The sequence below is a fragment of the Primulina tabacum genome, chromosome 17 (genome assembly GCF_025594145.1).
Source record: "Primulina tabacum isolate GXHZ01 chromosome 17, ASM2559414v2, whole genome shotgun sequence".
In the NCBI taxonomy this organism is placed as follows: Eukaryota; Viridiplantae; Streptophyta; class Magnoliopsida; order Lamiales; family Gesneriaceae; genus Primulina; species Primulina tabacum.
In genome coordinates, this window is record NC_134566.1 from 31,860,619 (window position 1) to 31,885,793 (window position 25,175).

The 25,175-nt window shown below is 35.1% G+C and overlaps 3 protein-coding genes across 3 annotated transcripts; all 3 read left to right on the forward strand.

Annotated features, from left to right (window-relative positions):
• The first annotated feature begins 4,899 nt into the window (after window positions 1-4,899).
• Window positions 4,900-8,145, forward strand: LOC142531127 (HVA22-like protein k). Its single transcript, XM_075637183.1, has 8 exons — window positions 4,900-5,201; window positions 5,683-5,741; window positions 6,007-6,104; window positions 6,481-6,532; window positions 6,680-6,743; window positions 7,196-7,291; window positions 7,566-7,638; window positions 7,723-8,145. Exons 1-8 carry the CDS (start codon window positions 5,169-5,171, stop codon window positions 7,833-7,835), a joined length of 588 nt encoding a protein of 195 aa, XP_075493298.1. The 5' UTR covers window positions 4,900-5,168; the 3' UTR covers window positions 7,836-8,145.
• A 1,607-nt stretch (window positions 8,146-9,752) lies between these two features.
• Window positions 9,753-12,279, forward strand: LOC142531056 (arabinosyltransferase RRA3-like). The gene is made up of 2 exons (XM_075637058.1): window positions 9,753-10,020; window positions 10,938-12,279. The coding sequence occupies exons 1-2, from the start codon at window positions 9,829-9,831 to the stop codon at window positions 12,063-12,065; spliced, it is 1,320 nt and encodes a 439-aa protein (XP_075493173.1). The 5' UTR covers window positions 9,753-9,828; the 3' UTR covers window positions 12,066-12,279.
• A 1,724-nt stretch (window positions 12,280-14,003) lies between these two features.
• On the forward strand, window positions 14,004-24,915 carry LOC142530750 (uncharacterized). Its single transcript, XM_075636556.1, has 22 exons — window positions 14,004-14,272; window positions 14,798-15,129; window positions 15,870-15,973; window positions 16,518-16,586; window positions 17,219-17,279; window positions 18,094-18,233; window positions 18,718-18,907; window positions 19,147-19,208; window positions 19,327-19,415; window positions 19,820-19,892; window positions 19,973-20,032; window positions 20,275-20,421; window positions 20,517-20,555; window positions 20,655-20,692; window positions 21,486-21,572; window positions 21,809-21,974; window positions 22,983-23,060; window positions 23,280-23,413; window positions 23,518-23,594; window positions 23,761-23,830; window positions 23,980-24,045; window positions 24,525-24,915. The coding sequence occupies exons 1-22, from the start codon at window positions 14,213-14,215 to the stop codon at window positions 24,657-24,659; spliced, it is 2,277 nt and encodes a 758-aa protein (XP_075492671.1). The 5' UTR covers window positions 14,004-14,212; the 3' UTR covers window positions 24,660-24,915.
• The last annotated feature ends 260 nt before the right edge of the window (window positions 24,916-25,175 follow it).

The window sequence follows — 25,175 nt, forward strand, 5'->3', positions numbered from 1 at the left end:
CTAAATTTTCAGATACCGCCAAGCTAATCAAATACCGAAACGTAATTGTATCCATCACGGGAGAATACGTTTCTTCATAATCAATTCCAGGCCTTTGAGAAAAACCTTGTGCAACAAGTCGAGCTTTATATCTTACTATTTCATTTTTCTCATTTCTCTTTCGAATAAAAACCCATTTGTATCCAATAGGTTTTACACCTTCAGGTGTAAGGACTATAGGTCCAAAAACATTACGTTTATTTAGCGAATCCAATTCAACCTGGATGGCTTCTTTCCATTTTATCCAATCCTGCCTATTTTTACATTCACCAAAAGATTTTGATTCATGATCTTCATTATCATTTATGATGTCGATTGTCGCATTATAAGAAAATATATCATCAATTTCTTTTATATCTTTTCGGTTCCATATTTTTCTAGTATTAATATAATTGATAGAGATTTCATGATTTTCGTCAGTTTGTGGTTCTGAACAGAACATTTTCATCATCATGTGTTTCTTCAGGAACACAATTATCTATTTTGTGATCATCATGTGTTTCTTCAGGAACATCATTCTTTATTTTGTGATCATCGTGTTTCTCTATAAATTTTCTTTTTCGAGGATTTTTATCCTTGGAATCGACTAGCCTTCCACGCTTCAGGCGTTTAATGACATCATGAGTATCTTCAATTTGTTTCTTTGGAATTTCAATTCGAGCAGGGGCATTTGCAGCATGTATATATGATTTAGTTACCCCTTTTGTGTCTGCAAATGCATCTGGTATTTGATTTGCTATTCTTTGCAAGTGCACAATTTGCTGTACATCTTTTTCACATTGTTTTGTTCTTGAATCCAGATGTAACAATGATGATACATACCATGTAATTTTTTTTTCGGTATGTTTCTGTTCTCCCCCTAACATTGGGAAGATTTCCTCATTAAAATGACAATCAGCAAAACGTGCTGTGAACACGTCGTCTGTCTGAGGTTCAAGATATCGAATGATTGATGGACTATCATAACCGATATAAATTTCAATCTTTCTTTGAGGTCCCATTTTCTTTCGTAGTGGTGGTGCAATAGGCACATACACCATACATCCAAAAATTCCCAGATGAGAAATGTCTGGTTCTTTACCAAATGCAAGCTGCAATGGGGAGTATTTATGATATGTACTTGTCTGATGCGAATTAATGAAGCAGCGTGTAAAATTGCATGTCCCCATATAGAAATAGGGAGCTTTGTTTTCATAATCATTGGTCTAGCAATCATTTGCAGACGTTTAATCAATGATTCAGCCAATACATTTTGTGTATGTACATGAGCAACATGATGCTCAACAATGATTCCCATAGACATACAATAATCATTGAAAGTCTGGGAAGTAAATTCACCAGCATTATCAAGTCTAATTTTCTTGATTGTATAATCGGGAAATTGATTCCTCAATTTTATTATTTGAGCAAGTAATCTTGCAAATGCAACATTTCGAGTTGACAATAAACATACATGTGACCATCTGCTGGAGGCATCAATCAATACCATAAAGTATCTGAATGGTCCACATGGTGGATGAATTTGTCCACAAATATCACCCTGAATACGTTCAAGAAACATTGGTGATTCAGTTTGGATTTTGGCTGGTGATGGTCTTATAATAAGTTTTCCAAGAGAACATGCTTTACAACTTATTATTCTGAAAGATCTTCTGGTCTTTCAGCGGATGACCATGTGTAATTTCTATAATTCTTCGCATCATTGTTGAACCAGGATGTCCTAATCGATCATGCCAATTGGTTAATATTGAAGAATTATCAACTATCATGTTTGATTCAATGGGACTTATATGTGTATAATGCAATCTAGTAGGGAGCATTGGTAGTTTTATCACAACCATGGGAATATATATCATTAAAACTCAACAAATTTCTTTTCGATTGTGGTGAATATAAAGCATCATTGATCAAAAATTTTGTACCATTAGGTAACAAAAATTGTGCTTTACCACATCCTTTAATCAAGTCTACATGACCTGATATTGTATTCACCGTTGTTTTTGTTGGTTTTAGTTCCAAGAAATATCCTTTATCTCGGAGAATAGTGTGCGTTGTACCACTATCAGGTATGCAAACTTCAGCTTTGCTCATAGCATTTTCCATATTTGAACTTCAAAAAAAAATATGCAATGAAATAAAATTACTGACAATACATATGTAAATATAACACATATCATAATTGTACAATAAAACATTATTATATGAATACATGAAAAATAAATTATTGTACATTTATATTATACTATTATATTGTTCATTTTCAGAGAAATCATTGAGAAAATCTGTAGCATCAATATTGTTCATTTCTATCCCACCAACATATTGATGATTTCCAGAGAAATCATTCATAAAATCAGCAGCATCAAAATGAGTTGAATCACTCAAATAGGTCACTGCGTTCAGTGAAGTTGATCTCTTTTTCTTTCCCCTTTATCGATTCTTTATAGAGCTTGCAAATGTGCTCAGGGGCTCGACAAATACGAGATCAATGTCCTGGAGTGCCGCATCTGAAACAAGAACTTTCAAATCTTTTCGAGTGATTTTCATTAACACTCATGTTCTCATGATGCCTTTTCTGTTGGTGGTTCATGACGCCCTTTTGAGATGAGTTATAATAATAACTATCTCGATTGTTTTCAAAACCACGGCCGCGACCATGACCACTTACCACTTCCACGTCCACGTTCACGACCACGACCACGACCTCGACCTCGACCTCGACCTCGACCAAAACCTTGTCTCTGGATTTGATTTTGGTTTTCAGGTTTAAATTCATTTTTACTCACAGCATTTACTTCTGGAAATGCTGTTGATCCAGTGGGTCGGGACTGATGATTTCTCATTAATAGCTCGTTGTTCTCCGCCACAAGAAGACAGGCGATGAGTTCAGGATATCTCGCAAATCCTCGCACTCTATATTGTTGCTGTAAAGTTATATTTGATGCATGAAACGTGGAAAATATTTTTTCAAGCATTTCTGATTCTGTAACCTCATGTCCACAAAATTTTAGCTGCGAGATTATTCGATACATCGCTGAATTATAATCACTGACTTTCTTACAATCTTGGAATCTTAACATATTCCATTCATCACGGGCGGTCGGAAGTATAACTTCCCTTATATGTTCAAATTTTTCTTTCAATCCTTTCCACAGAGTCATGAGATCTTTTTCGATGAGATATTCACATTTTAAACCTTCATCGAGATGTCGACGCAAAAATATTATAGCTTTTGCTTTTTCTTGTGATGAAGATATCCCATTTTCTTTAATGGTCTCGCTTAGACCCAATAACTCAAGATGCATTTCTACATCGAGAGTCCATGGTATATAATTTTTTCACGTGATGTCGAGCGCAACAAATTCGAGCTTTGTCAAATTTGACATGGTGGTACTACAAAAAATTACGATGCATTTTGTTAGTTAATGAATATTGCAATACAAAGTAATTGATAAACAACAAGTACAAGCATTTGTAAAAATAAAGAAAACACACGAGGAGGATATTCTCTGATAAATAAAAGACTCGTGAGTATGATAACCAAAATAATTAAAAATAACATTGAGAAAGTCATCTTCTTTTTTCTTCGAAAAATTTGATGAAGAATAATTTTTAGAGAAGAAGAGAAAGTTGGAGTGATTGAATGTGTTTGTGAGATCATATTTATAGGGCAAAAACTAGCCGTTTTGTTACCGTTTATGACCGTTGGTGTACAAAAAATAAAGGTAATATGATGTATATAATATTAGTCATGTTTAAATAATTATGTATATCATATTATATTATTATAATGATGTGTCATAAGTTATTTTGTTTAAAAACCTTATAGGCTTTTATACTTGTCGTATCCCTTACCGAGAGTGTGGGATGTCGTCTTAACATCCTCCCAGGATTTATAACAAGTTTTTGAAAAAAATTATTTTTATTATTTCTAATTTTTATTATATAATAACATTATATTATATATACAATAAATAAATAACAGTAAAATAAATATTATTACTTTTGTTACCTTTTTCTTATGTTTGGAGCTTGGAAAAGTATGGAGGACTTTTAGAGCTTCGTGCTGATAACGTGTTGTGAAAAAATAAAAATTTATGGTAAAAAGTAAAAATCTCAAACTCTCAAAATTTACCAAACTACACACTTTGTAATATTTTTCTATCTACTCAATTGTATCAAATCTTTACAAATGGAGACCTATTTATAGGATTTCTTTGGAAAACAATCCAAAAACAATTCCATCATTACATACATCATCACACACTAATTTTCAATATTCAACACCTAATTTTACCTAATTTACCTAATTTTCAACATTCAACATTATAATTTTCAACACAAATATTTTTCATATTTCCAACAAACCAAAACATGTACATGGTTGAGTTTTTAAACATACATTTATCGTCCGAAATATGCATCCAATCATTTTATTTTTTCCTTTGAGGTCAATAAAAAAATAATGGCATTCAACTATTATAATGAATAAGAATCATTTTATGCAAGGATAATACTTTGATAATAATAGAATCTCATTAACTTATAAATGACGTAGGTTTTTAAAATGTTTTGGGAACAGTTCTTATTTTCTTAATAGACAAAAACTGAGATGGTCTCACGGATCGTATTTTGTGAGACAGATATCTTATTTTGGTCATCTATGAAAAAATATTATTTTTTATGCTAAAAGTATTATTTTTTATTGTGAATATCAGTAGGATTGATCGTCTCACAGATAAATATTCATGAGACCGTCTCACAAGTGATCTAATCTTCTTAATAGACCACGGTTTAGAGAAAAAAACAAAATCAAACTGAACCGTACTTTATAACTCGGTTCTAATTTCTTCTTCTTTTTTTTGGGTTTTAAAACCACACGGATCCACGTGAGCCTGAATCGAAAGAGGGTCATCCGAAGCCTGGTTGGTGCTTTCTCGTTGGTTCGAGTACTCACGCGAGTTCCGATTTGAGCAAGAAGGGTTTTACATTAAACAAAGAGTTGTCGTTAAGCCACCCCTTTTTGAGTCAAAAATCCTTCCGACGAGATCCTGTTCCTCTGATGCAAAATAGACGACGTTGATTCGGGGTTAAACGACGTTGCCTTAACCGTGAATTGAATCGTGAAAATGGCTCTATTCGCATCCAGCATGTCCGGCGAGGTGAGTTTTTCAAGGCTTTTGATTTTCTGCTGGTTTTCGGAGATCATATGATCAGGTCATATTGTGGTGTTCAGTGGAAATACTGTGTTGGGTTAGAATTTTGTTGGAATACTCTTCAATTCAGCTTATTATTTAGAATTATTGGATGATTGCGTATTCTGTTCGTTTTTTTTTTTAATTGGAGTCGATCAAGTGATATTGGTTTATTCTGTTGACAAGCATGTGAAACTATAAAAATTAATGTGTCCCTTTTTGGATCTACTATATGATTGTCGGAATTGGTGAAGGGTAGGCTGTGGTATGGCTCGAAATTTGGAAGAGTTTGTGTTTTAGTATTTCCTGTGCTAGTGTGATGGAAGAGCGAGTTGGATTTATTGGCATTTAATATTGTTTTGAGTGATTTACTGCTCTCTTTTTCTACGTAGTAATGCGATTGGTGCTTGGTATTGTGATTTATTGCTCACAACACTGATAATTCCAGGCTGGGCTTCGACTACTTCTCTGTCCCCTGGGTTCTAATATTGTGGTTCGCACCGCATGGTGAGCTTTGAATTTTCTGTTAGTTAAAGAAATGTAGCTTTGAATCTGTTACCATAAGTCTACTTCCACTCACATGGTGACATCACCGACATGTACAGTTTGGTCATTCAATTCCTTATGCTATATCAGTTGTAACTTCAGGAAAATTATAGCAATGATTTGTGGAGCTGAAATTTTCTCCACATTCACTGTTAAGAGTTACTTTTATTTGCTCGTGGGATCTGGAATGTTGATAATCCATTGACGATATGTATGTCTCTTGTAGCTGTTCTGTGGGGATTGTCTTGCCTGTATATTCTACATTTAAAGCCATCGAGGCAGAAGATCAAGATGAACAGCAGAAATGGCTTTTGTATTGGGCTGGTTAGTTAAATTGTTAAAATTTTTATCCACACATTTATGGTCAAATAAGATCAAATTAGTCCTATCTTCAGAGTTACGCTCGTGCTTTTTTAAATAACCAGGTTAAGAGAGTTGTATAGTATGTTGCCTGGTGTTTGAGTTGCGGAAAAAAAAATTGTATTTAATTTTTTAGTGCCTTATGTCTATTGTTGCTCAAGAATGCTGTCCTATCACAATTTTTATTATAATTTTAGCTTGTAGGATGGGATGACACACTTATATATGTTTTCCAGAACTAAAACTAAACTTACATCTGTTGAAACCTTGAAATCATGTAATCTTATTGACTTATCCTGTTTATTACCTTAACTGAATATAGTTGATCGCATGTTTGCAGCTTATGGATCTTTCAGTGTTGTCGAGTTGTTCACAGATAAATTTCTCTATTGGTAATTTTAGACCTATTTTCTTGCTTCATTTTCCATCTGATTAAGGCTCACTGCCCACGCTTACGAAATCTCAATATAATATGTCTTTGTCTCTCTCGATCGTTTGGTAATCGTAGATTTTGATTTAAGTTTGTTTGGTCTTTTCAGGTTTCCTCTCTACTATCATATGAAGTTTGCATTTCTCGTATGGCTTCAACTGCCATCTGTCGACGTAAGCTCGTGCATTTCACTTTTCTTGTTTCACTTGCAATGTTATTTGTCTTTGCTATTTTCTCAAGTTATATTTGAATTGTGGAATTACCCATCAGTTCTAACACCGTATTATGTTCATGGTAAATATGTTTCACGATGGAGGATGGAACTTTGCTGCATATTAACCTGAAATTTTGAAATAATTCATATGTAAGAAGCTTACCTAGCCAAGAAACCATGTATACCCCTTTATTGGTTCACGAGACTGCAAATGAGTGGTTCTGTTGATTGTAAAATACATTATAATGGTGGTGTTTTTTTTTTCATGTGATTTTCTTTTTCCTTTTGGGAAAGATTCCTGTGGTTTACGTTGCAGGTATTAAATATTTTAATGTTTCTAACATGAATCGTTGTGTAATTATGTTTCACTTTTGTTTGTGAATCTTTCGCTTATGTCTCTTGTTTTGACAGGGAGCAAGGAAATTATATATGAATCATCTGCGCCCTTTCCTCCGAAGGCATCAGCCAAGACTAGATCAACTTGTGGGTTTCTTATACGGTGAAATGGTGAATACTTATCTTCTGCTTTTGTGATGCTTGACATTTTTGCTGGATCAGATGATGTTTTAGTTCATTTTGATTGTGTTACTCCCTTCGCCTCTCTCCTAGAGGACCTCTAATTTTCTTGTGAAATTTACGCAGGCAGAACGGGAAGTGTAGTTCTTATTAGTAGGAATTCCGGCCACTTCATATACATGCATTTTTTTGAGGAACTTTCACAGAAATTAGTGCCTGAATGTATCAGTTCCCAACTCATCTCAGCTATGCCTGTATCTTGCAGGCTAAATTTGTAAGCAATCATGAAGCAGAAATCCAATTTGCAAAGACGCTACTTTTCAAGATTCTACTATCAGGTTCTCATTAATATGAAGTTGCTGTTATTTGGGGGGTACAATTTTCATTACATTAATTCTCATACCACTCGCTCCATCTTACAGCTAATGACATGGTCAAGGAAATTATTCACCCGGGGCAAAGGCGAGTTGATTATGCTGCTATAGAAGCTCCTCCCGAAACTGGGGACACTTCAGAATCAGAAGATGAAGAGTGACTATATGTTTTATTGAAATAGGAACAAGTTGCTACCGAAGAAAACACTCATATGTGATGGCATGAGATTATGGATCCGATTGTGTATGTCTGCATTATCAGGAGAATTAATCACTTACAACCACACATGGCAGTCAGCTGAAAAATGAGCTGCAGCTTAACATGGGAATACGAAGGACATTTTATGCTAATTCTTTTGGTAAAGGTTTGGATATATTGTGGTTATGTGGATTTAAAATCCTCCCTGTTTCATGTTAAACTTTTGAGTTTTGTGCTTGCAGTTGTTTCCAAATCGTTCCATATTTTCAATACTGAACGTATTTGAAATCCGTATCGAATTTTTTTTAAGTGTGCTTTTTCTGCGAAACAAACTTTTCTGATAAAATTTTTTGGAAAATATGGTAAAAGATCTCGATGCAAATTTGTTTTGTTTTCGCAAAAGAGAGATTCTTTTTATTTCAAATGTTATATGTCGTGAAAATATGTCCAGCGAATGATGTCACATAGATAAAATATTTTATTTTTATGTTTGGTATTCTTAAAATTAAAAATACAATTTCTTGTTGTTTTTTATTCCCAAGACATAAATTATTTGATTAATTGGTATATAATTATAAAAAAACTAGTATCCCATTTCATTTCCTGAAAATGCAGATGGGGGATGAATATTGAAGCCATTTCTCAGTATGTTGCTTTTGTATATGGATATTTTCTGTGTAAAAGATGGAAATTGGTCGTCTTCTTATTTATTTATTTATTTTTTAAAGATGATGACGACGACGACGACGATGTTGTTTGGGTGTAACTGTTTCTTAAAAATAATAAATGTAAATAGATGATAGTTTTCCTTTTTCTATACATTAATGATACAGATTAAAATATTTTTTGTCCATTTTATATTTGATATTTTACCAATATTTTCCCTATTTTAATCTTTACAAATTTCTTCCTTTTATTAATATTAATACAGTATATTTTATTAATTAGAAATCTATATTATTAATTTTTTGGTATGCAATAGTTACAAGTTTATTATAATTTATTTGTGTAAATCATGGTAGGAACGACTAGGCTATAGCGTTCTTCTATCGGATGTTGATATTGTCCACTTGCAAAATCCATTCGAATCTCTATACAGGTACTCGGATGAGGACCAAATTAATGATGGTCACGACAACTTACCCGCTTATCGATACAACAACGTTTTTGACGAACCGATGATGGGTATCGGCTGGGCGAGATATGGTCACACGATGATGAGGATATGGATGCCTGGGGCTGGGACCAAGCCGTATTAAACGTGGAGCTTTTCTATCTGTCACATCTGGGATACGAGGGGCTTTATGCCTAGAAAAGAAATATGGATTACTTCCACTTCATGAATGGCAAATTTCTTTCCAAAACCGTTGGAAAAGATTCCAAACTACTATCATCCAGACAAGCTTGTGAGAGTGAAGTCCGTTGTTGATTACTTACGCAAAAAAATAGCAGATTGGGGTTCGCCTTTCCTACTGCGAATGTAATGTCAACTGTTCTTTTTGCAGTTTATATGTTACTGGATATCTATCAAATGACGCAGGGTTGTTGCCTGTTGGTATAAATGGTATACATGAATGGAGTTCTTGAATACTATCACAAATTCCATATATATTATACGTAAACGAAGGTAAAAATTGTGTGAGATTGTGAGATAAATCTCTTATTTGAGTGATCATGAAATGTATTATTTTTTATGCTAAGAGTATTACTTTTTATTGTGAATATCAATAAGTTTGACCGTCTCACAGTATAAAAATTCGTAAGAACTGGGCGAAAAGAAACATACTCATATTATTTTCTTTAAAATTCAATATTAGTTACAACGGTTGACTTGTCACATTTCGTGTAATATTTATAATTATATTATATATAATAATTCGTAAATTTACAGAGGTCTGCTCTACTCGCTGTCTGGTTCCATTTCCATTGTGCATTAAAATTCGTGCTCCTCCGCCATGATTGGCGCTCGCAGAGACGGAACAGTGATGAAGAAAGACGGCGGTGGCCAATCGCCGAAAGGATCCAGAATCGTCGCCTCAGTAGCTGCCGGAGTTATTGCCGGTTGCATCTTCGCTTTCTTTTATCCCAACGGATTCTTCGTCCCCCTACCTCCCGTCAGCCACCTCATCGCGGAATCTAACTCGCAGGTCCCAAGTTCATTTTATATATATATTCTTACAGTTAATCCGTGGTCAACTTTGTTGGATGACTGAAAATCGTGTTTTCGCTTGAGGATCTTGTTCTAATTCACTGGAATGATGTGATGTGAAGCCTTGATTGCAATTTCTTAGGTTTATTAACTTATGGTGAATAGTTTCTTTTTGTTTTTGTGGGGGAGGGGTGGAGTTTGGACTTACAAAATACTGTCCAGACATCATATGAGTTGCTAAATATCTCATATGATGCTTTAAATATAATTTTACCTAAATAGGATCTGAAGACTGAAACTAACACAAATAAAATTCCAAGTGTTCGAATTTGGTATACTATGAGTGATATTTTTCTAACATAAAACTATCGATTCCTCTATTCCATGAGATTGAGCATTTGGGATAAGTATCAGAGTTAGGAGGTCAAACTGACTCCTGGAGCACGAGGACTCGTGGTTTTTTCTGTACAGAGGTGTTCCCAACAGGAGACACAATTGCCTCCCCTCGTCTGATTATTTTCAAAATTTATATATAATTTTTCTACAAATCCATATTTTGCCCCCTAAAATATGTCACATCATCACCAAGCTTGTTTGGTTCCCCTTCTCCAATTTCTTGGGTCCTCCCCTACAGTTATATCGTTTGTTTCTGCCGATTTGGGGGAGTTTGTTGCCGCTGATGGCTGTGGAATAACCAAGATTTTACGTTAGAGAAGTCTACATTTTTGAAGTCTCGCTAGGATGATTATTTGATTACTTTCATATTTAAGGACTATTTGATTCACAAATAGATGCAAGCCGGTGTTTCTTGATATTTTGGTGTGATTGTGTTTACATGAGGTTGTAAATTATAAAGTTGTGGTATTTTGTTGTCTGAGTATGAGGTTCTCAACTTGGTCTACGTTTCTGTTCTAGGTTATTTTCTCCCAGTGCGAGTCGTCAGAACGCATTAACATTTTGAAGGCAGAGTTTGTAGCTGCTTCAGAGAGGAACGCAGAGTTGAAAAAACAAATACGGAAGTTGAAGGAGAAGCTTCAATTGGCTGAACAGGGGGAAGATAGTGCTCAGAAACATGTGTTGGTTTTGGGTGAACAGCATAAAACTGGAGTGTTTGGCACTGTGAAAGGATTACGAACCAACCCAACCGTTGTACCTGATGAGTCAGTGAACCCGAGTTTGGCCAAGATCTTGGACAAAATTGCTGTAAATCGAGAACTTATTGTTGCGCTTGCAAATTCCAATGTGAAGGAAGAATTGGAAATTTGGTTCACTAGTATCAAGAGAGTGGGTATACCTAATTATCTAGTTGTTGCTTTGGATGATGAAATTGTTAGTTTCTGTCAGTCAAACAGTGTCCCAGTGTATAAACGAGACACTAGTAAGGGAGACGAAGATAAGGGGATCGAATCCATTGCAAAAACAGGAGGAAACCATGCTGTTTCAGGACTGAAGTTTCGGTTTTTGAGGGAGTTCTTGCAGCTAGGCTATAGCGTTCTTGTATCGGATATCGATATAGTCTACTTGAAAAATCCATTTGAAAATCTTTACCGGGACTCAGATGTGGAGTCCATGACTGATGGTCACGACAACTCGACTGCTTATGGATACGACGATGTTTTTGACGAACCAAAAATGGGTTGGGCAAGATATGCTCACACGATAAGGATATGGGTGTACAATTCTGGGTTTTTTTACATAAGGCCAACCATCCCATCAATAGAGCTTTTAGATCGTGTGACTGCTCGTTTAGCTCGTGAGAATGCCTGGGACCAAGCCGTATTTAACGAGGAGCTTTTCTTTCCATCACATCCGGGATATGAGGGGCTTCATGCCTCAAAAAGAACTATGGATTACTTTCTCTTCATGAACAGCAAAGTTCTTTTCAAAACCGTTAGAAAGGATCCTAAACTCAGCAAGATTAAGCCTGTTATAGTTCATGTAAACTATCATCCAGACAAGCTTGTGAGAATGAAGGCCGTTGTCGATTACTATGTGAACGGTAAGCTAGATGCCTTGACTCCGTTCCCCGATGGCTCGGAATGATAAGAAGCTCTATTTTAACCAGGCATTTGTACCATTCTCTTGTACCGACATAGTTTGCTTTTATTTTGCAGTTTATATGTTACTGTTGTATCTTTCTTTACCAGGCTTTGCAAATAAAAGTATGAGAATAGCTTTTATGGATCAAATCAAATGTTTTATTTGGGCAGTTTGATATTATAACACTTGATTGTTTCAGTAATAAAAATATGTGTTACATATCGAAGTTTCATATAGATAATTATTTAAGTAAATGTTATACACAGTTAAATCTATGTTATGTGGGTAATTTGATTGTTTCTTCGATTTTAAACAAAGTTACAGTTGAATTTGGAAACTTGTTCTATATTTCAAACAAAATAATCTATGTTCTATTAAAAAGTTCTCATTTGTAAAATCTTCCAGTTTCAAATGAAACAATGGCATCAAGACATGAACACTAGACCCGATCACCTAGAAGCCACAGGTAATATCATACTGGCACAATGTAACTATTTTAAACTTCTCCGTCACCACGACAAACTCGTAAGAATTTCAAGATCCAGAAACTTGGGTCATTTTGAATCTGTAAGCTCGATGAGCGTCATCAAGTCATGTTTCAGTCCAAAATAATGAAAATGCAGCAGGGATTTGAGATGTGAACTCTACAACCAAAGATTTACCTCAAGTTCTATATTTGGTAGGTCAAGCAGCGAGACTTGACATACACACCTAAAACAAGATGATAAGATATTGATCAGGTAGACACCATTCCACGTGAGGCCAATAATGAGACAGCGTAGGTGGCAGTGGAGAAGCTAGATGCTAGATATCTATCTTATTTGTCTTTCTTGTGATACCTTGTCCTACGTCTTAAAAATGAAAGATTAAAATGAGTTTATAATGGCTTACAATGGACTTCTATTGCAACTTGGGTTAATCATTTTCGTAAAGCGAGAACGAATACGAAGTAGTTGCTATAGGGGTCCATTGTGCAGTCACGCAGCCGCGGGCCTGGGCTCGGGGTGTGACATTTCTCGTATGAATAGTTCTTGAATACGATATAATTTTTCTTTCCTGTCGCAGAATTTCACTTCAACTATTTTGAAGTTGCATCGGGATGAAAACAAATCAATAGATCGCGAGCTACTCAGAACTCGACTCTATAAAAAACTTGTTCGAAATCGTTTGTTAAGCTTATAGAGCTCAACAATTTTATCGTGTCGAGCTCGAGTTTAACGATATTTGGCTTGTAAGCTCACGAGCCTGTTCGCAAGCTCGAGTTCGACCAGATTGTCGGATCTTGAGTGTGCAATAATAAATTGCATTATCCCATATCGAAATTTGAGTGTAAGGAAAATGATTGAAATGCTATAAAATGAAATGTCTACCCTTTAAATTCTCATATTTTAGTTGATTTTTTGACTAATAATGTTCAATGAGCTTTTTTAGCGTGCTCGAAAATTACATTGTTTGATGAGCTCCAAGACGAGCTAAACTTGAGTCATATTCGTTAAACATGATAAATGAGCTATTGATAAACCAAACTTAAACTATTCATGATCTCAAATCTCCTTGTAAAAACTCAAATCGAGCCGAGCTCAAGTCTGTCTATATATGCTTTAAACGAGCCGAGTTCGAGCTTGGTCGCTCGCTCATCTCCTTCGTTTGCTCAAGACTATATTGTTTTCCATGAAAAAAATATATATTGTTACAAAATTTTAATTTATTAAGAGTGATTGGATTAAGTATTTGAAATCTATTAGACTGATTTTTTTATTAAAAAATTTAGGATGAATTTCAAATTTCTCATTTAATTTAAGCCAAATCCATCCATAAAATGAAACTTAAAAACAGCAGATGTATTGTTTGGAAAATCCCTTGAAAGGCATTTTAAAAATCAATGACTAATTTTGAAATAGTTAATTCGATTTTTAATATAAAAAAAACACACATTTATGCGAGTGTTTTGCATTTACTAACAAAAACATGAATAGAGCAAAAGCCTTGGAAGACAAGCCATTCAGATTCCAGTCATCTATTTGTCTGATGGATGGTTGATGCATTGAGATTTTTTTTCACAAGAAAATAGCCTCCTTAAACCCTAGATTTGTGTCCAGAATCAACAAATTCGGTATTATTTTATAGGAATCAAGAAGTATTTATTTGACATGGAAATCGATAATGAGGAGTATCAATTGAGATGCCAACTTCGAGGCCACGAAGACGATGTAAACTTTTTATATGTTACTTCTTTTATCGTTTTTTATTTGTTTAAGCCTGCTTGTAACCCATCAGTTCTTGTTACGAGTTTTATAAGGAAATTAGATTGAGCGCTCCATTTTTGAGTGAACTTGAGTTGGATTAAGTATTTGGTTTGACGATAATTTCGATTTGCTCGTTTCCTCTTTCTTGAGTTCTATTAATAATTTATTTTCAGTGCCAAGTGATGATCCTTGAATTGTTTCATTATTGTCGTTGGCACTATCTTCAGTCCATCCTAATGTTGAGTTTTTTTCTTGCATTACTATTTTGAATATATGTCTTTTTTTTTGTGTGGCTATTAGTGTGGTTTGCTCGATCAAAAACTTGTGCATATCTTTTTTATTCTGAAAAAAGATCGAATTTTTCTAGCACATAGGTTTTCAATCCAGAGTCTAATGCCCTGTTATAATTACTGGGTTAACTTACTGAAGAGTGTGCATATTTTTGGTGTGAATTGAATTGATACATTTTGCTGAATTCGTGATCTGTAGGCTCGTGGGATTTGCATATGTGGCAATATGGGTATAGCCACTTCTTCAAGGGACAAAACGGTTCGTTTCTGGACACTGGATGAGTCAAATAAGCGTGAGTTCTTCATGTCAAAAATATTGTTAGGCCATACTAGTTTTGTTGGCCCTTTGGCTTGGATCTCACCAAATGAGGAGTTTCCGGAGGGCGGGATTGTATCAGGAGGAATGGATACTCTTGTCCTAGTGTGGAATTTGGCCAATGAAGAGAAATTTGAGACTCTTAAGGGTCATAAATTGCAAGTCACTGGTATTGCATTGGATGGGCAAGATATTGTCTCAACATCAGTTGATTGGTATGTCATATCTCTATTCTCTACGGATGGTTTTTGTTTATAATTGTTGGATGGTGTGAAGAGAAGGGAAGTCTTGATGTTAACTCTGTATGAGCACTATCTTTATTTTATTTAATATTTCCCCTCATCAAATTCAAGTTCTGGTTACACAAACTTCTACGGTGATGTTACTGCCTCAAAATATCATTGCTCCTATTAGTTCTGTCCCTTTCTTATATTTTTCTGGCATGCAAAAAGATGCCTCAAAGGTGCTTTGTGATCAAGGATGGACAATCTGGCCTGTGAAAAAAATTACTTTTTGAGCCTGCTTGTGAACAATTCTGTTTCCACACCTGTGCAGACCAAATCATACAGATGATTGTACTTTCTGAATTATCCATTGATGCTGTGCTTGAATAATTGTGCTGTAAATATGTAATTAGTTTGATCAATAAATATCATAATTCAAAATGCATGCGCACTGATGGTTAGTTGTGGTTGGTACACAATTGTTAGTTGCTAAATATCCGTATTGTCAGATTATATGCTGGTGACCATTATGTCCATTGATTTGTCACGACATTTGTTTTATCTCAGTTTTGAAATACTCATGTTTATAGTTTCTCTTGAAACAAGTGCTCCTAACCTAGACCATTTAACTTTTTATTCTTTATGGAGACAAGAATATGTCCTATTTCTGATGCTCACAGATAAAATGTGCTTCTCTCTGATTCTTCTCTTTTGTGACGGCTTCAACTTAGTACATTGAGCCGCTGGAGGAAGGGTAAACAGATTGAGGTCTGGGAAGCTCATAAGGCACCAATTCAGGCAGTTATTAAGTTACCTTCCGGCGAACTTGTAACAGGTGTATGCTGTAATTCAAACTTTTTGCCTCATTTTTTAATTCATCATTATCTATAAATCTCCAGTTCCAAATATATCCTTTTCATGATTCATTAGGAATTTAAAATTTCGTTCAACTTGATGTGCTTTACATTTTGGCCAGATCATAATAAAATTTAGTTGAAGTTTTTTGGTGGTCTGGACGTAAACACATAGTGGGTTTTCTCCGTGAGATTTTCTCAGGGTGGTTCATTCCATGCTAGTGCTATGAAGAACATGAAGTGCCTTGTTTTGACTTATATTTGTGGTCAAACAATATTATGTTAAGCGGGCTTGAAATGCAAAAATGAAAAACCTCAAGCATCTCTATATTTACTGTCTTGCAATATTTTCTGGATTTAGCTTGAAGTAATAGAATGGTGAAAATCTAGCTCGAAGTTTATAATCGTGAAAACGTCTAGTGTGGTATTTAAGAGCAAAAATATTAAAAGTTGGTTACAAATTTGAGGATCAGCCATAGATATTGTTCAATAAATTAAATTTCAATTACTTCTGCTTTAATCCAGGTTCAAGTGATATGACCTTGAAGCTTTGGAAAGAAAAGTCTTGTATACATACCTTTCTTGGACATACAGGTCTTTTTTTGTCCCTTGTTTACTCTCTATGACTTTGCACTCCCCCTCTTTTTGTACACGCTCTGGAAGAAATTGAAGTTCTAACACAAGCATCTTATACTTTGGATGTGCATGTAAATTGATAACCATGGGTACATACACCTTTGTTTTCTACTCTTGTTCCACAGTTTAGGTTGGCAATGCTTTACTTTGTTCTTTCCTTTTTGTATAGTGGTTATTTCGTGAGTTGGCCGCATGTGAATCTGTTTTACGCAATCACAGACGAAAACATTTGTGAATGGACTGCACATGGATCTGTTTTATGCATTTTTTTCACAGATGAAAACATTGACGTAATCAGTGTCTCCATATGTATTCTATTATATGGACTACATGGATTTACCTTATTATAGGGTCTAATCCACGAAGACATATCAGGATGCACATTCATGTTTAGTTGTTTTGTTCCCAGTTCCAATGATCCTATTAAACTTGTTGTGCTAGCAAATCTTTGGATGTGGTTAAGGAAAAAACACAATCTTTAGCTTCTCCTTAGAGAATGTAACTGCATGTGGATTTACTAGCTGATATTCATTCTTCTTATGTGAATACCTGTGCCCTGCTTGTTTTTAAGAAACTTTGGTGTTTTGCAGATACGGTTAGAGGATTAGCTGTTATGCCAGGTTTAGGAATCCTTTCGGCATCTCATGATGGGTGAGATTTTACTTTCTTTCGGTGTTAGGCACGTCGTCTACGTTCAGTTACACGATGTGCTTGCTATTAAATATATGCAGATTGTCTGTTGTTGAGTTTTGTGATGGTTCATGGTTGTGAATGATGAATCATTTTTTCATTTGAACTCATTGCAGTTGAGCATCTAATATTTCTCGTCACGTATATAATTTTTTTAATAGTAGTGAATTTGTAAATTATTTTGTTTATTTTATTGCTCATCGTCAAGCCAACTATTGATGAAACCCCTTCCACAAGAAAGTTTTGTTCTGAGAAGTTGGGCCTGCATAGATAAGTTAATCAATGTGTGCCTGTATGCAGTTTTACATACTCATGTAACCTAAAATACAGACTATAGCAAGTTCATAGATGTGTGGGGGCAAACAATTCAAGTCAAGTCTAATGCCTAGTTTGAACTTTACACTTTGAGCTCAAGAATGATAAACCTAGCCATTTTATGCTCGAGAAGGACTTGGCCTCAACACTGCTGTTTAACTCAAAATCGAGTTCTTGTTTGAGCAAAATAGAAGCAAAAGAATTTGATGAAAGTGTCGTGTTGCTCCAGAAATCACTTGGGGCCCATTGTAGATTGGTCTCTATTTATATAGAAAATCGAACGGAGAATAATATATTTACACTATCTCGATAGATGAAAAAACAAATATTTTTGTGATTGAAGCGATGTGGACCAAAGAGGCATATGCTCCTTAGTTTTTTTTGTTTGATTCTCCCTTTTGATGTGGAAATTAAGTTTTCTCGAATTTTTGGCTATCTAAATTCTTGTTGTTTATTGCAGTTCCATCAGGCTATGGGCACTTAGCGGAGAACATCTGATGGAGATGGTTGGTCACACATCTATAGTCTATTCTATTGATGCTCATGCCTCTGGGCTTATAGTCAGTGCTAGCGAGGATTGCTCCGCAAAGATATGGAAAGGTCACTTCCTCTTGTCATTTATCGAGACCACATTTAAATATTTGTTGGGTTTGACTTTCTTTTTTCTAATGATTCTGAGCATTTGAGATTATTTGCCAGTTTCTTGCAGTCGTTATACCTGGTTAAATTAACCAGGGTTTTTGGTCATAATCCTTTAGAAAATATAAGTTATGAGCAACAATCAAATTTCAGATTCTTTGGCTGGTCAAATTTTAGCTTATCTGTGTATTGCTTCTCCGGGGAGGACATGTAAATAAATATTCTTTAGGTCACCAAAAATTTCCACTGTTCTTTAAATTCTCCCGTGTACTGTTTGTGACAAAGAAAATTTCATTTCGGTTTCAGCTATATTAAGCATCTAAGTTTTGAAGCTCCTTAAGGCATCATATTCTACAACACTATTCGGATTTTTATTCTGCTTTGAAGGGACTAACGTAATGATCTGAAGTTGTTTGTTTTCTACATGAAAACCATGTTAGTGCAGACGGTGTTTGTGTCCAAAGCATTGAGCATCCTGGTTGTGTTTGGGATGCCAAGTTCTTGGAAAATGGCGATGTTGTGACAGCTTGTTCTGATGGCATTGTTCGTATATGGACTTCTAATCATGATAAGTTTGCCGATACTGTGGAACTCGATTCATTTGCCAGTCAAGTCTCTCAGTACAAGCTCAGTAGGTAATACACCATCTGTTCTTGTTAAATTTCTCGAGCTCATAATTATGTTTATTTTAAGTTGGATAACTGGGAAGTTGATTTTCGTGACTGATAACTCTTAAACACAGGGATGGTCATGTTTCAAGATCATCATCATGGATGATGCATAGATTTCAGTTGAAAGATGCTATTTTTTAGCTTCTTGTTGATTTAGGTGCCCTTTTACTGTGGTTTTCAGACAATTTTTTATTTTGCTATAGGAAAAGAGTTGGGGGACTGAAATTACAAGATCTGCCTGGACTTGATGCATTAAAAATTCCAGGTATGAGTTGCAAAGTAAATTTCTTCTTGTCAATGTGTTGGCTAGTTTAGGAACCATGAACTAGAAAGTTTCAGAGGTATAAAATAAATGCCAATTGTTTCAATTCTATGATTATCAGGAAATAGTGATGGGCAGACAAAGGTCATTCGAGAAGGAGACAATGGTGTGGCTTATGCATGGAATATGAGGGAGCAGAGGTGGGATAAGGTATGAGACGAGCACATTCATGACCTTGCTCATTTACTCCCTTGGCTCACTCTAAGAAAAACTTGTTCCTCTTTAATTTTCCTTTTTAGATGGTTGGACAACCATGTGCCCTCATTTTGTGATGTGTTATTTCATTTCTTGAAATTTTTTTTATAAAATAATTTTGTTGATGTCTTCTCAATGGTTTATACATCATAACCAAATCTAGCATCTAGGCATTTTGTGACTAAGGTTTGTACGATTAGCCTACCTGAATTTACTTTGTCATTGGCAATGCAGTTCGGATTAGGATTACACATCAGTAAAGTTCTGTTCAAAGCATGTAATTTAGCTTTTATCTAATTTATGTCTGGTTGTTCGATTTTAATGTTCATTTTTGTTCTTAATCATTATGTTACATCCAGATTGGTGAAGTGGTTGATGGACCTGGTGATAACACGAATCGCCCTCTTCTTGATGGAATTCAATATGATTATGGTTAGCCTCTTTCTTTCTCAATTCACCTTTTCATATATGTGTTCCATTTCACTGCCAGTGACCATTTGAACTATCTTCAGTATTCGATGTCGACATTGGCGATGGTGGGTCCATGCGTAAATTGCCATACAATCGTGCAGGTATTTTTCTATTTTCCATGGAAGTCATTTGGGCCACTTTTAGCTCCAAATCATTAAAATCATGCTCGTAGCCCGTACAGGTGAATCTGAGAGTATTACAAGATTAAACATTCTTGCACGTATTATGATTTGATTGTTCCTTCTAATGATTTTCTTCCATTAGGAGATATAATTTGCAAAATATATAGCCTTGCACTATTAGCCTGAATTTCATACTGTTGTAAGCAATGACTGACTGACAGATGATCCATATGCTGCGGCTGATAAGTGGCTTCTCAAGGAAGATTTACCTCTTTCTTTCCGGCAACAAATTGTCGAGTTTATTCTGCAAAATACAGGGCAAAAGGATTTTACCCTTGATCCATCTTTTCGAGACCCTTATACTGGCTGTGAGTTAAACATTCATCAGTTCACGACAATCCTGAACTTAGTTTTGTACATGCCACTTAATTACATGTTTTCCTTTCTCATTTTAATACTTCAGCCAGTGCTTATATACCAGGAGCACCATCTAAATCGTCAGGTAACATTTATTGTTGACTTTGCATTCTATTTTTCACGAACTCTGTTTTAGTTATAGAGAGATTGTGATTATTGCTTGATTGTGATTATTGCTTTGCAGATGTTATATCAAAGCCTTCTTACAAACACATTCCCAAAGTAATTTTTTAGTATCCACTTTTTCATTTTCGCTTTCATTTTGTGGTTGAATTTTTCTGTTCTTGGCTTCCATGCATTTCTTCATAATATAATACATCCTATTTATGTAACAGGCTAGTCTTCACTTTTTTTCTGAGAACCGAAGACTTAGTTTGTAGCCAAGATTTTTTGTGCTATATTCGTGCAAACACAGTGAGCTACTTAGTGATATCATGAATGTTGATCTGATGGCATCAGAAGGGTGTTAAGCTTTTTTGTACCCCACTAATAATATTATCCTGATGGGTATTATGTGGGAATCGATGGTCTGCTGTAACTGGGTAGAAAACGTGTAATAAAAAGACAAGTTCACAAATGTTAATTTTGGTTAATCAAGAACTGTGTGTAGGGAGAAAGAGAGAGATATAGAACACCCATTAAAGCACCTTTAGAGTTCTACTTAATTCTTGAATTTATGTAGAGGTCTCAGTTTGTTTGATGAACTATAGTAATGTTTGGGACTTGAGCATTTGGCCATTAAGTGGTGGGAAACACCTTCGTAGATGGGCTAACTCAGGTATTCCCCATCTCTACCTATTGTGAGCTCTTTTTTCTTGAACTTGTATCCGGTGTATACACGCATGACAAAAAAAATTATCTCATTGATGTATAATAGTAGTTGAACCCTATAGTGTAGAGTTTTTACTGTTGCTTCTTTACTCTATCATGCGGTTCAATATAGATGTCACTCGCCTTTTCTAGTAGTGAAGCTTCCGACAAATTAATTGAGGACAAAAGTTATTCTGTCATCCAGAAAGGAATGCTTGTATTTGACACTGCTCAGTTTGATGGAATCCTCAAAAAAATATCGGAGTTTAACAATACAATGCTGTCTGACCCGGTAAAATGCTTGCTCTCTGTTTTCTTCAATTTTGGATATTTCTTTTTTCTTGTAATTATGATATTTGTTAAGTAGTTATATTTTACTTTTCATTAAATGATGTATGTTCACTGAGATTTGAAATGTTCTACACCCAGTATTATTCTTACTCTCATTAAATGTTGGTGACTGCATTTCGATCCGTGGTTCTATGTAACTTTTTGCATGACTTTTATCTGTATAACTCTTTCCTGAAGGCGAGTATACATTTGAAACTGAATGAGGGTGATCTCCAGAGATTGAATGCCATTGTTAAAATTCTGAAGGACACCTCACACTATCACAGCAGTAGATTTGCAGATGTTGACATTGCATTATTGCTGAAGTTGTTGAAGACATGGCCACTTGACATACTATTTCCAGGTAACTGTAATTAGACTAATAGTTATAGTTGCTTTCACCCTCACATGCAATCATCTTTCCTTCTGTGTTGGCATGTTAGTTCGATTGTGCAAGGAAAATTCCTGAAGTAGATTAATCAGAACTTGATGATTTGTAGATTTCCTGGATATTCTAGTATTACATAAGACTTGCTGATGAGTGAGGAAACACTCTGATTAATTGTAGCTTCATGGCGGTTGTTATGCCATTTATGTCAGTGCTAATCCATATAAGATTGAGACAGACAGAACCTGAATTAATCTGTATCATACAATATAATTTTTTGTAAGCAAAATGTTCTTAGGCATATAGTTTATTTACGACATGGACAATATTTTATGTTGGCAGAGAATTGTTGATGTGAAAAATAATATAATAGAAGGGTTGAAATTTGATTTGGCGGGATTATAAACAAGCTTCTATTTGTTTTGTTTTATCTGGTACTTATTTTCAGTTATCCACGTTTCTTTTTTGTTGATCTAACAAGCCTATAATTGGCTTATTATTACATTTAATGGACATATTTTGATTAATAATATTATTTTGATTTTCTGTCTCTTCTTTCCTTCCCTCATAGCCACCTTACCACACCATTTCTGTTTTCATTCTCTCTCTTTTACTCCTCTTTTCCTCCCTGTTCTACTTCTCCTTCTAATTCTACATCAATTTAACTTAGGAAATTTTAGGATATTGTTTTACATTGACTTGAGGCACTTAAACTCACAACCTCCATTCTATCATGTTAGCACTTTTTTACCTGATCAAAATACTGCTGTCACTTGTACTATAATGTCAGTAAATTAAGTATTTACGGATTACAAGTTGAGCTACATTGTTATCTTTATATAGTTATCGCAGAATCTTGCCATATGATTTATTAATTATATATCCACCGGTTTGATTGGATGTGATGGAACTTGGAAGTGACCCTCCTTGAACTAAGATCGAACATTGTGGTGTTTTGGTAATTTTCTCTTATGTTGCTTGCAGCCATTGATGTTGTGAGGATGATTGTGCTGCATCCTGATGGAGCGACTAAGATTATCCAGCAATCACAGGATGGCAATGGTACTCAATTAGATTTACTAACAACATTTCCACGCATGGGTTGGGATTAGTTTTTTTGTTTGTTTTTCATAATCTTGATTGTTCAGTAAAAACTTGCTGTGATACTCAGAGAAAGATGGCTGAGCCTTATGTCTCTTGATTTGGATATTCATTTTGCATTTTCATGCTGCGACCCATAAATTTAATGTAAATTGATGTTGAATACCCATCGATCCTCAGATGTTATTGTTGAGTTGATCAAGAAGGTAACTTCAAGTCCACTCCCCTCAACTTTACTGACCGGCCTTCGTGCAGTGACTAATCTTTTCAAAAATTCATATCATAACGGATGGTTACAAATACATCGAGCAGAGGTTAGTATCTCTGGATATATGTGGCAAATGCTGTAATTTATCTAACCTATTATTTATTCTTGGTTGGTTAGTAAACGGATACTTCTCCATTATTGATTTTGTAGATTCTTGATGCTTTCTCAAGTTGTTGGCTGTCTGCTAACAAGAACGTGCAATTATCTTATGCAACATTGTTACTCAAGTAAGTAGTTGATTGGGGATGACCGATGTTCGCCAAGTTATTAGCCCTATGGTTACCATAAAAAAACAAAATTTTACCCTAGATCTGTTTATTTGTCTTTTCCTCAAACAATAGCTGTATTCATTTGTTTCCCTAGTCATTATCTGCACTTTTTTGTGCTCTTCAGCTATTCCGTTCTTTTGATTGAGATGAAGGATGAGGTAGGGCAGTCTCAAGTTCTTTCCGCTGCATTGGAGGTATAATTTTGTAGACAAAGTTATTTAAAAAATAAATGACACACCCTTGTCCTCTCAAGGATGACTTGACTATATCATCAAACTGATGGTTATGATGTTAAATTATTAATAATTCATCAGTTGTATTTCTACCTTTTTATCTCCTGAAGATGGCAGAAGAGGAAACTGTTGATTCTGATTCAAGATTCCGATCTTTGGTGGCCATTGGCTCATTGGTATGATATCTAACACTGCAACAGTTCCCCTAAATGGCAATACCATTATTGAGCGACGCATTGCATGTCTCAAAAGAGGCCAATCCCTTGCCCTCGATTATGATATTTTGGTTCCTCAAAAAAAAAAATTATAATATTTTGATGTGTGGATAAAGTTTTCTGTCAAGGACTCAGCCCTATGTTTGATATGTACTTTAAATGTGCCCAAGTCTTGAAGTCGCCCTCATGTGCATGCAATTTTTTCTGGTTGTCCCCGGCATTGAATTTGTTATGGCATCTAAAAAATTCTCACTTTAATATGGCTTCTTAAAATATGTATGGATAGACAGCTTGCGGATGTAACATAGTAACATGAGAATGACATTGCATTACATAGTTTGCAATGACAATTAGACCATAATTCTTCTATCATTAATCTCTGTTTTGCTTCCAAGTTGTTCCTCTATTATGTTACATTATTTCTTATTTTTCTGTAACAGATGCTTGAAGGCTTAGTGAAAAAAGTGGCATTGGATTTTGATGTTGTCAGTGTGGCCAGAGCTGCAAAAGCGTCTAAAGAAACTAAGATAGCTGAAGTTGGAGCTGACATAGAATTGGTGGCAAGACAGGGTTGAATGTGTTTCTGGACCCTTAGCAAATTTTCTTAAGTTGAATGTGGAAGACGACGATTAAAAAGTTCTTCATTTGCGTGGTTGGAAGGTTTTATTTTGTTTCCAGAATGACACCAAAAGCGAATCACTTGCGAGTGCTTGAAAATATGTACACACCCGGGCATGTGTAGGCCATATTTAGTAATATTTTCTGGCATGCTTCTGTATCAAGAAAGTTTTCTTGGGGAGATCTCTTGCTTTATTGATTTATTTATTTTTTGTGGGACAAATTATAGAACATTGAAATAATATTAATTGGCCGGGCTCAAACAAAAAATTTGTTCAAAATATTAATCAAATGTTTGTTACCCAATTTACGATTTACATAGTTTTTTTAAACGTACGTGGCGGTGGAAGAAGACATGATGCAGGTAGAAAGATTTTATATTTGGATGGAAAAGCTGAATTCATTATTTTCCCCCAAAGACCTCTTTTAGATTGAATAATGGTGTTAGGATCAGCTTTTATAATTTTAAAAGT

What these genes read in the sequence shown, in the direction of transcription:
- LOC142531056 (XM_075637058.1), top strand. Translation starts at nt 9,829, where the DNA reads ATGATTGGCGCTCGCAGAGACGGAACAGTGATGAAGAAAGACGGCGGT. An exon ending in TCGCGGAATCTAACTCGCAG is followed by an intron (nt 10,021 to 10,937) that starts GTCCCAAGTTCA and finishes TTTCTGTTCTAG; the next exon opens with GTTATTTTCTCCCAGTGCGA.
- LOC142531127 (XM_075637183.1), top strand. Translation starts at nt 5,169, where the DNA reads ATGGCTCTATTCGCATCCAGCATGTCCGGCGAG. An exon ending in ATGGCTTTTGTATTGGGCTG is followed by an intron (nt 6,105 to 6,480) that starts GTTAGTTAAATT and finishes GCATGTTTGCAG; the next exon opens with CTTATGGATCTTTCAGTGTT. An exon ending in TTTCAAGATTCTACTATCAG is followed by an intron (nt 7,639 to 7,722) that starts GTTCTCATTAAT and finishes TCCATCTTACAG; the next exon opens with CTAATGACATGGTCAAGGAA.
- LOC142530750 (XM_075636556.1), top strand. Translation starts at nt 14,213, where the DNA reads ATGGAAATCGATAATGAGGAGTATCAATTGAGATGCCAACTTCGAGGC. An exon ending in TTCGAGGCCACGAAGACGAT is followed by an intron (nt 14,273 to 14,797) that starts GTAAACTTTTTA and finishes CGTGATCTGTAG; the next exon opens with GCTCGTGGGATTTGCATATG. An exon ending in TCGAGACCCTTATACTGGCT is followed by an intron (nt 20,422 to 20,516) that starts GTGAGTTAAACA and finishes TTAATACTTCAG; the next exon opens with CCAGTGCTTATATACCAGGA.